The 10930-nt window shown below is 42.9% G+C and overlaps 4 protein-coding genes across 4 annotated transcripts; 2 read left to right on the plus strand and 2 right to left on the minus strand.

The window, feature by feature from the left end:
* Window positions 1–2041: 2041 nt before the first annotated feature.
* PCYB_121280 (hypothetical protein) lies at window positions 2042–3888 on the plus strand (the record flags this gene model as incomplete). Its single annotated transcript, XM_004223459.1, has 1 exon — window positions 2042–3888. A coding segment is annotated over one exon (1847 nt), but the record flags the coding sequence as incomplete, so codon positions are not given.
* A 1668-nt stretch (window positions 3889–5556) lies between these two features.
* PCYB_121290 (hypothetical protein) lies at window positions 5557–6339 on the plus strand (the record flags this gene model as incomplete). Its single annotated transcript, XM_004223460.1, has 1 exon — window positions 5557–6339. A coding segment is annotated over one exon (783 nt), but the record flags the coding sequence as incomplete, so codon positions are not given.
* A 338-nt stretch (window positions 6340–6677) lies between these two features.
* PCYB_121300 (methylase) lies at window positions 6678–7913 on the minus strand (the record flags this gene model as incomplete). The annotated part of the gene is made up of 2 exons (XM_004223461.1): window positions 6678–7335; window positions 7672–7913. 2 exons carry the CDS (start codon window positions 7911–7913, stop codon window positions 6678–6680), a joined length of 900 nt encoding a protein of 299 aa, XP_004223509.1.
* Window positions 7914–9427: 1514 nt separating this feature from the next.
* On the minus strand, window positions 9428–10382 carry PCYB_121310 (hypothetical protein; the record flags this gene model as incomplete). Its single annotated transcript, XM_004223462.1, has 2 exons — window positions 9428–9528; window positions 9713–10382. The coding sequence occupies 2 exons, from the start codon at window positions 10380–10382 to the stop codon at window positions 9428–9430; spliced, it is 771 nt and encodes a 256-aa protein (XP_004223510.1).
* Window positions 10383–10930: the final 548 nt, after the last annotated feature.

The raw sequence follows: 10930 nt of genomic DNA on the forward strand, positions 1-10930 counted from the left end.
GCCTACGTAGGTCCCCTACATCTGCACGTACATCCGCTCGTACATCCATACGCACAACCATCCGTCCTCCATTCACGCGGCGCAAATTTTAGGACACCCCTGCGCACGCTTGCGTGTATAGCTGTGCGTATAGTTAGACTCACACGATTGTCCCCCCACCCCTCTGTAGTAGGCAGACCATGTCCGTGGCTCTTGGCCTCCTCCAGGAGCATTCAGGCCACCCCGAGAAAAATCAATCATGTAGTATATATGCTGGACGCGCATCCCCCACAACACACATGCGTAGTTACGTGCGTAGTTACGTGCGTAGTTACATGCGTTGCTACACGCGTTGCTACCCGCGTAGGTACCCCTGCACATGAATGTACGTACGCATGTGCGTACCCCCTCGTCCTACTCCACCCACGTCAGTAAAATGCACACGTAATATTGTAACGCAGTTAGGTGACCCCCGTTTGCTCTCCTTCTTCTTCTCTCATTTTTTTTTTTTTAACATCGGGAAGATACGCATGCAGGGGTACTTATATATGCAGGCAAACCAACCCACATAGTTGTCCTCCCGCACAGCACGCATCTCGCGAGACGCATTAAAATGAGCTCCCCCACCATTTCACCCATTGTCGAAATAAGTTGTAGACATTCGACTTGCAAAAAAAAAAAAAAAAAATTAACAAAGGGGGTAATGACAGGATGGGAACAGAAGACATGGAGGAAAGTCCAAGAAGAGGACACGCAAAAGATATGTTCTACGGGGGGGAGTGGCATTTATAAGGAATGTTTTACCCCTCACCTCCTCCTTCCTGTTAATAGCATCACCATTTGTTCTACCACAATATATATGTGTGTATCCATGCATGCGCAGAGTTGCCTCCATTTTTTTTTTTTTTTTTTTTTTTTTATATCAGACTGCTCCCTGTGGCCCTGTGTCACATGCGTACATATATATGTTTAATATCTGCAAATAGGCAAATCTGCAAAGCGCGAAACGGAAGTTGTAAAATTTAAGTTTAGTCCCTCTCGCATGCTTCGTAGCTGAGATTTGTTTTGTGCTTTTTCTTCTATCAGTAAATAAGTAAATATATTTCCCACCCCCATTTGATCTCTTCTTTTTTTTTTTTTTTTTTTTATTTTTTACTTTTTGCCCATTTTTGTGAAAAATAATTTTCTACACGCGCGCGTTTGGTTTGATTTTGTTTATTTCTCACAAGAGTATCGCTTGAAAGGTGAAGATTGCGAAATGTTTGATTGTTCACTCGTTTGATTGTTCGCTCGTTTGATTGTTCACTCGTTTGATTGTTCCCTTGTTTGATTGTTCGCTCGTTTGATTGTTCGCTCGCTTAAGTGATCCCTTGTTTGATTGTTCTCTTGTTTTAATGCTCGCTTGGTTAAACGGCTACTGCTTTAAATGATCGCTTCTTTAAATCTTCACTTTAAATATTCACGAGTTTACCTGTTCTCCCATATATACCTTTGCCTTTGCCTTTGCCGTTACCGTTGCCTTTACCTTTACCTTCACCTTTACATTAGCATTCAACTTTTTTTTTTTTTTTTTTTTCCTGTTTGTTCTTCCCCACGCGTCCTACTGGGGCAAACGACAGCGTTGTAAATTTTTATGCCCCTGAGCAGTTTCACCTCTTTGACTTTTTTTTTTTTAACCAGCTTGCGCATTTCGCGTGAAGTGAGAAAACGGAAGAGGCATCCAAAAAAGAAACAGCACAACATACACAAAAAAGCCTCCCACCCTTCTCAGACGTGTCTTCTCACCCCCATTTTGTAGACAAAAGTGCACCACTTTGCTGAGTACCTCCATAAACATATATTTATTTACGGAAATAAAAACTCCCTTCGCTCTGCTAAACAATTCCAACTTCATCAAGTAGGTCGAACTGACTGACGTGACGTAAATTGTCTGAGGTGGCACCCTCCCCAACGTTGCATACCCCGATATAGACACAACAACGGGGATGTTTTACCCCCCTCCCCAGTGCCAACTCTGTTCGCCACCCACTTCTCTCTTCATCAAAAAGACGCAAGAAAAAATATGAATCATTTTGACGAAAACGAATTGCAATATGTAAAGAAGCAAAAAAAAATCAGAAAGTGTCACAATGTGTGGCAAAAAATAATTAGAAAAAGTCTTGGATGTACAAAAGAAGAAATAAAAAAAAGTATTGCAAATAGTAAAAGGGAAAAGGAGAGAGTAATCTCCATTCTATACGGAAGCGTTTTCAGAGGAGATAAATACCTCCTGTACACAAAAAAATGGAGAGGAAACACATTAAACGAAATAATCAATCAAGACAAAAAAAATTATATGAACTTGAAAAATTTAAAAAATGTGGACAGTAGCTACTTCTGCAAGTTAGCCTTTGGCTACGTCGATCAGAATGATAGGGATCATTTTAAAAAAAGTGGACAAGTAGGGCAACTCAAAAATTATGACCCCAAGGGGAACACTAGCGCTAACGGAAACGGAAACGGAAGCGATAACATCAACGCTAATGCCGTCTGTGGGGGGGGAACCGCCCATGACCGTGACGGCGCAATCGCCCAGCAGAGCGGCCACCCGGGAGGAGGATATCACAGCAACCGACCCACTAACCACAACAACGCCAAGAGAACACAACCCAACCACAGCAACATAATCACTAGAAAAAAAACACAGAACGCAGAAAAAAACACACCTATTAACGAAAAAGATGAAGTATACGAAAAATTAAACTATTTAGAAAAAAGAAGTTATAGAAATAAATCCAAGGTAGACAATTACAACCATCTCAATGGTGGTACCAATAGCAGCAGCTACTATTACTATAGTAATAACTTCGGAAGTGCAAACGCTAATTTTAACTCTGCCGGTAATTATTACAGTGTGGGAAGCAACGATAGCAGTGCCAGAAATGCCAACAGCCGAAGTGCAACTAGCCGAAGCAACCCAAACGATGGCAGCACATGCTTCGAACCCCAGTCGGATGAAAACACAGTGATTAAATACAAGTATCTACCCACGGGTGTATTCTACAGTAGAGTGTCCCGATCCTTTATTGCTAATTGGATTGATGATAAAACGAAGAAGCAAATTAAAATGCCATATAAGATAGCCGAATTCGGGATCGAAAAATGTATGATCTTAGCTATCCTTTCTAGGAACCTTCGTATTAGTAACCTTAACAACGCCCTGAAATGCTACGACAGCTTAACCCACGAGCAGAAGGAGAAGATGCTCCAAGCCATTAAAAGCACGCAGAAGAGTGAAAAACTCTTTAACGATTTGCTTAAACCCAGCATGAGGGACATGTCGGACGGGAGGGGCACGCCAAACGGGAGGGGCTCACCAAACGGGAGGGGCTCACCAAACGGGAGGGGCTCACCAAACGGGAGGGGAACTCCAAACGGGAGGGGAACTCCAAGCGCTCTTCACAGTAGAGCATCCCCAAACGGCGCAGCGGAGGGGCAGACCAACCAGGTTAACGTCCAAACTGACTTGCTAAGCGGACAGCCAGACGAGCCATCTTCCCAAATGGACCAGCTAATCGCTCAACCCAACCAGCTCACCTCACTCAGCAGCAACTCCCCGAACAAACACAACGAACAGGAACCAAAACACACGGCGGTCAAAAAAACAGGTATCGAAAAAAAAAAAGTTAAACAGTCCTACAATAACTCGGAAAATTTACCCACCGGTGTGTATTTCTATCAAGGCTCATATGTAGCCAATTGGTGGGAAACACAACAAAAGAAGCAATTCAAAGTTCCTTTTAAAATATCGGAGCATGGAATAGCAAGAGCCAAAAATCTAGCCATCATTTCCAGAATTATCAGATCATCCTCTGTGCAAGAAGTCAATTTAATTTTATCTCAAATCGAGCAAACAAAAAACATCACAAAGTTGAACTATGCTGCCATTGCTGCTTTAGCTTTTAAATATATAACCCCCCCTCCGAAAAAGGAGTAATCATCTGATGGGGACTTTATTCTATCCGAACATGAGTCGAGTGTCATACGGGTGTATCCACACTCACACACACCCTTCTGCTTCTTCATCTATGGTGCAAAGTTCAGGCAGATCCCCAGATTAGACCCAGCGCGTTTGCTCGTAAAATTGTGCATCCATTTGAGCGACCTGGCGTAGATACCCGTTTCAGGCGGGAGTTTTTACAAATGGACTAATTAAGCAATGCTGGGGTTGTGTGCTTTTTTTATTTTATTTTTATTTTTTTATTTTTACTTTTTTATTTTTACTTTTTTATTTTTATTTTTTCATTTTTCCCATTTACCCTCCGAATTAACAAATTCGTGCGTTTTTCAATTAAAGGAAGAGCCAAAATAGCGTTATTCTGCACATTTTGAAAAATCCCCAGCCCCTCTTTAATGCATTTCACCTAAGCTTTTACCGGCCCTTCCATTCGTCACGTTGCTCCTTGTTTTTGTGTGTGCGTTGTTGCTTGCTCCCCATTCGCTCCTCCAGCATGCTTGCACGCGCAAATCTGCATCCAAAGTTAGCAGAAAAGGGGCGCGCACATCTACATGTGCATGTATATGCACGTATGTATGTATGCATGTATGTATGCATGTATGTTTTTTTTTTTTTTTCACCCCCCTCTCTTTAAGGCGAATGTCTGAATGTGCGCTACCGCGCCCCATTTGCACTACAGCGTAAAAGTTGCTGTGGCACATGGGGGCGCCCCCTGCGTGTATCCTCGTGCCTACCCAATAGGTAAGTGCGCTGTTTGTTTTTTTTACCCCTTTTTAAGTAAAATTTAAAGACCAAGAATTTTTAAACGTATGTACCTGTTACACACACATCAAGCTTATCCCTCTTGAATGTGCCCATGTGTGAACATACGCGCTGTTTCCTACGACTCCACACCATGCATCTCCGAGTTTGCAAGTGGACGGAGCGCAGGATTGCCAATTCGTAAGCTCCACATATCGTAGCTGCGTTTTTACGCACTATGCTTTTCATTTCAATTATAGTTACAAATAAGGAAAAGCGAGGTAAATCTACTAGGTACGATGTTGTTCCTCTTTCCACTCTGTGTAGACACAAAAATTTTGCAAATGTTTAGATAAACTGCTTCAATTATCCATTAGTAATAATGCCCCCTTGGAGCCAAACCGAAATGGCTAATTGGCTTCCTTTCTTTTTTGAAAAAAAAAAAATTTTTTAAGTAAATGCACATTTGTCCCATTTAATGCTCCGCACAGTTACCAAATCGGATGGTACATAAAACATAGCGAAATAAAATTTCTTGTAAATGCGAGACCGCTTCCGCGCTGTGCTTAGCTGCCACAGTTGTATTCCCCCCTTCTAGCCGCTCCCCCTTTTGCTGCCCCTTTTTCTTTTCCGCTGCTTGCACACATTAACCGCGAGCACTGCTGCGGCGGCGTAACTAGCCAAACGGGCGACAGAGAAACTTCCAATTTGTCCATCTCTCGCTCTATCAGACTTGTTCACCCTCTTTAAATTTACAGTAATAAGGGTGAGCGCCATACAGGTGTAACACAGGCAAAGAGAGTCCTGAGCTACACTTCTCCCCCCCGTGGCACTCCAACATGGAGGACTTCCTGACAAAGCTGAAGAAAATATCTGAGCAGTACAACAACCTGCTACTGGAAAAAAAGATAATCGACAAGCGGATCGCGAACATCGGAGAAAATATACGCAAATATGAAGAGACAAAGGAAAAGTCCCTGAAGGACGTGGAGCTGAAGAAAAACCAGCTGTTAAAGAACAGAAATAAACACATAATAATGTGCCAGAAAATGGAACAGCTAAACGGAAAGCTGAACGAAATACTCATAAGAAAGCAAAGCATAGATGATGATGAAGAAAAAAAAGTGATAAAAAAACAAATCGACACAGTTAACAACACATATGTTTTGCTGAAGCATGTCCAAAATTTAAATGACGCAATGCTTAAGGACGAAGGCAATCGCTACTATAAATTAATTACAGAAAATATACACAGCAAAAGCTTCAGTAATAAGAAAACGCTGAATATACTCAACAGCTTCTTGCGCAAAAGTGGGGCCAACATCCAGGAGAGGGGCATCAACGGGGGCAAATCCTCCGCAAGTGCCTCAGCAAATGCCTCAGCAAATACCTCAGCAAACACCACCGCAAACTCCACCGCAAACTCCTGCACAAATTATTTTAAAATCATTCAAACGAATGACATTGTCCAAAAGCTGCTAACCCTTTTTTCGGGAGACCACACCACCCTAACGATCGATAAGCAGCAATTCCTGTTTGTCCTCCTGATGAACATTTTGCGCAAAATCGCCTGCAGCAGCGAAAGAGCCATTCCTCCTGAAGAATGCAACTCGAGCAACCACGTCATTTACAATTTTTTGCACAACAATTATATAATGCATTTGTGAGTCATCCACGGTGAGTAGCGCTCTTCACGCGAATCCACATTTTGTGTATCTCTGTGCCCCTCCACATTTGCGTCTTCACATGTAGTCCACTTCTCCACTACTCTTTGAGGGGGTAGAACCAAGGTAACGTACCAACTCGAAAAATAAGTATCAAAAAGGGGAAAACAAAATAGGAACAAAAAAAAAAAAAAATCGCCATTTTGTGGTCACATAACTGCGATGCTAGACTAACTCCACCCACCTCATTCCGCTTACCCCTAAGGGTCATCCCTTCCTTTTTTTTTTTCCACGTACTAAAGATACTTCTCCTGCCTACGCTGTTTACGGTTATAATGGAGAGGGTAAAATTCATCCCTCCTTTCAGCAAAAAGATATTTACCTGAACTGTTCAGAACGTACAACGCAAAGTAGGTTCTTCCAAATTTCCTATTCCTTAACCCTATCATATTGTATACCCTCTGTGGCAGCATTTCAATCTCTTTCGGATATTCAATAAAGACAAGACAGTCAGGGTGGAACAGCTCACTGTTGGAAATATTTTGTATCAACTCACTGTACACAATTTGTTCATACGGTGGAGTGAAAAAAGCTAAGTGAAATTTCTGTCCCATATGAAACTTCAAAGGGCACTTTAACAACTCCATAGCATCTGCCCTTATTATTTGATTGTACGAATAGTTAATGTTGCATAGTTTTAAATTTTCGTAAATAGTTTTGCAGCTATTGAGTGATAAGTCTACAAAGGTCACGTGAGGTATGTCTCTCGAAATGCACTCGATACCCAGGTTCCCACTCCCACTGAACACGTCTAAGACGTTTATGGTGGAGTTACTGAATATTCCCAAGTGGGATAATATGCTAAACAGAGATTCCTTCACCTTACTCATCATTGGCCTGGTGTAAGTGTCAGGTGAGTATATCCTTCTGTTCTTAAGTTTCCCTTCATGAATGCTTAAAATTTTTTTTTTCTTGTAATTTATATTTATTGTTTCGTTATATGTCTTTACTCTGCAGAATTTGTACTTGGACTTTATTTTGCTGTTTATTTGCCTTGTTATGTTTAGCCTTTCCTCCGGGATTCCATACTCGTCCTTTTTTATTTCTCTCTTCGTTTTCTTGCGCTTCCGGGGGGGTGCTTCCGCCATGCTGCTGGGTGCTTCTGCCCTATTGGTGGGTGCTTCCGCCATGCTGCTGGGTGCTTCTGCCCTATTGGTGGGATCCCCCCCTTGAACTTCTTCCTCTTCGACCGCCCCCACACCAACCGCATTTCCCCTTTTCACTCCGCACGCATGGCGAATGTTCCTTTCTGGCCGGTAGGTTCTCCCCCCCAAGGAGATGCCTCCTCCTGCGGTGAGATAACACCGTCTGCCTGCGCCAAACACATTTCTACCTTTGCCGTTCACCTTCCCCTTCCCTAAGGATGCATTCTTCACACACCACGCGTGGCCAAATTTTATACTCCCATTTTGGAGAAAATAAAATGTGACAATGATAAGAAACTCAAATGCCACAACTGTGAAGGGGCTCATTTGTCACAAAAATAACAAATATAGCAAATATAACAAAAGTAACAAAAATAACAAAAAAAAAACGCCCCCCCTTCGTGCTCTCTTCATTCTGCACTAATCGTTGGAGAATCCCATTTCAAAAGTGGTCCAAACAGTTTCACCCAATTACCACCCCTTTTCATGTGAACGGAGAGGAAAGATCAAATTTCCGGCTAATTCAATGGAGCGCCTCAGCCGTTGCACCTCTCTCTGTACGTGATCGATCACCTCGTACCTTTCCTGAGGGGAATCCTTCCATGTAGAAATCGATTCGCATAAAATGGGTACTAATACGTTTAATTAAGCGAAAGGATTAACAGGTGGGAGTTGCTGGATGGGCAGTGCGGAGCGGGTTCAGCGCAGTGCTACCAAAATGAGGGGGAAAATAAAACGGGGAAACGACGGAGATTGCGCCAAGCGGGTTATTGCGCCAAGCGGGTTGTTGCGCCAAAGGGATTACAGCGCCAAGCGGATTATTGCACCATCCGCTGAAAAAAAATATAAAAAAACGACACAGCGCGACGCTCTCCCTTGTGCTTATTCACACAGATAAACTCACGCCATTTGAAGTAAGCAAAAAAGCCAAAAAATTAAATCCAAAATTTACGATTCATGTAAATTCTTCACGTAATGTGCAAACAGGTAAAAAGTGAAATGTGAGCAGTGGAGAAAAAATGCTGAATCGAATTATCCCTATGTGTGCGTGGAGGGAAGTACATACCTCCATCCCCCTTCACGTATTGCAATGAAACAGATGCGTAAAAGGGAGGTAAATCAGTGAGCTAACAAACAGTTAACATAAAGTGATGGGAAAAAAAAAAAAAAAAAAAAAAAAAAATGACAATTGTGGATTGGGCAAATGAAGCGGGACACGGAGGTGGTGTACTTCCGTGCGCAAGTACACTGCATTGGGGCAACCCCGGAGAGGCACGATAATTTGCTGTGCATAAAATTAGGGTCACGTCTCTTGTCCAGTTTTGAAGTACTCACATAACACGTTTTTGTTTACTCTCGTCCTGTTTGCTTCTCAACCTTTCGCTTAACTCTCTGTTCAGAAGGAAAGGATGATGTCCCCCCCAAAGAACAACCTCCCCTTCGCGTGCACCTCAAGAAGATAATCTTAAGGGTATATCCTTGGGACAGTCTTCTACAAAATGGGACGGTCCTCCACAAAATGGGACAGCCTTCTACAGAATGGGACAATCCCCTTTCACCCTGTTCCTACTTTCTGTGTGAAGCCCAACGCGCAAATGGCGCAAAGGGAAGAAGGTGATAAGAATGAGCAAATGGTCAGCACAGCATTGGGGGGAAGGCGTTCCACACGAGGGTGGACAAATGCAGAGGGTAGACAAATGCAGAGGGAAGGCGTTCCACACGAGGATAGACAAATGCAGAGGGAGTAACTCACCCCCCACCCCCACACACACATGCACCCCTTTTCCCGTGCATCCCCCAAATCACAGAACACACATCAGATAAAATAACCCCCCTCGTCCTTACATCGACTCCATGGTGAAGTACCCAACTTTGTATTTATTAATTCCCCACTCGTATTTGAAATAAATATCTCCGATGCTGGTAAACAAATTTGAATAATCTGCAAAAGGGGTAAAAATGAAAAGGAGAAGTAAAAAGGGAGATGAACAATACAACACAAGGGAGTGCCCTCCAGTTGGCATAACAAGCAGAGAGCAGATCAACCATGTGTAGTTGCAAAATAAAATAAGGTTAAATAAAGTATGACGTTCAGGGGAACGCCCTGGTGACCGCTCAAAACGTACAATATTTATAAGCCGGGATAACGAAGAAAAAGTAAAAATTCATTCCTGGAACCTGTGAGGGGGCCTTGACAACGAGCTTCTTCACCCCTGTGATGTAGTTAAAGGACAGACGCCAAGAAGGAACATCCGATGGAGGTTTCAGCTTCTTTCGACTAATCAAATTGGTCAATGATTCCATTAATATATCAGACAAGTTAGGTACTTTTGAAATTTTTAAAACGTTGTTAGCCTCCAAGCTTATGTCGAATTGCAATATAGAATACTTACTGTAAAACTGATTATAAACTAAATTCACATCAGACATGTATTTTTTTATCGAAAAATTTTTGTCATCGTACCATTTTTCGAACTGCTTTCGTAACTTTACATAATTACAGATGCTAGGGGTACTGCTTTTGCAAAATTTGTAATATAAATTCCATTTAAATCTTTTTTCGAACGAGTCATCGAAGAAGAAGTAAGCTTTGACTTCGTACCTACCGAGTACATCTACTTCCTTCAATTTGTATGACTTTTTATATCTGCGGGTAAATCGAACTACTTTTTTCTTGGCTGTTTTGATTAAGCTATTTTTCTTTTTTGTGTCTTGGGTTTTCCTGATGCTTTCCACACAAAGGGACAGCCATAGCAGCAGTAGCAGCAGCAGTAGGTGCATGTGCATCCTTTTCATTTTGCTGGTTTATCGGTTAGAGCAGCGAGAGATAGAGTTCACGGCGCCCCCTTTCTCCACGTGACAAATGCTGGAAATGGGAATTCAGTTGTTCCGCTGTGCCAAAGCTGTTGTCATTCAAGCTAGTGGGCGTCCTTCGATTGGAGCAGAAAAAATGGTTCAAGACAGGGGAAACGCAGAGCGAGGGGGTTGGGTTTATGGTGAAATTTGTATACCGATCGTTTCGCCGCTTCGCCGTTCGCTGCTTCGCCGTTCGCTGCTTCGCCGTTTGCTACTTCGTCGTTCGGCGCTTCGTCCTGCGCTGCTTCGCCGTTCGCCACTTCACTGCATCCTTCTTCGTCGTGCCAACCCCCCTTCTCCCTGCTTCTCATCGCGTAGCACGCCGCACACTGGCCGAGCACTTCCATGCACGTAAAGCGCCGCAGGCGGAATGGCCAAAGTGGGCTAAAAAAAAAAAAAGGCACTTTGGGGTTTTCCAATTGAGCCGTGCCCCCCACACATGGTTTCGCTGTAGAAATAGCGTCTCCTAGCAGTGGAACAAAAGAAAA

Source organism: Plasmodium cynomolgi, chromosome 12, assembly GCF_000321355.1.
Source record: "Plasmodium cynomolgi strain B DNA, chromosome 12, whole genome shotgun sequence".
Lineage (NCBI taxonomy): Eukaryota > Apicomplexa > Aconoidasida > Haemosporida > Plasmodiidae > Plasmodium > Plasmodium cynomolgi.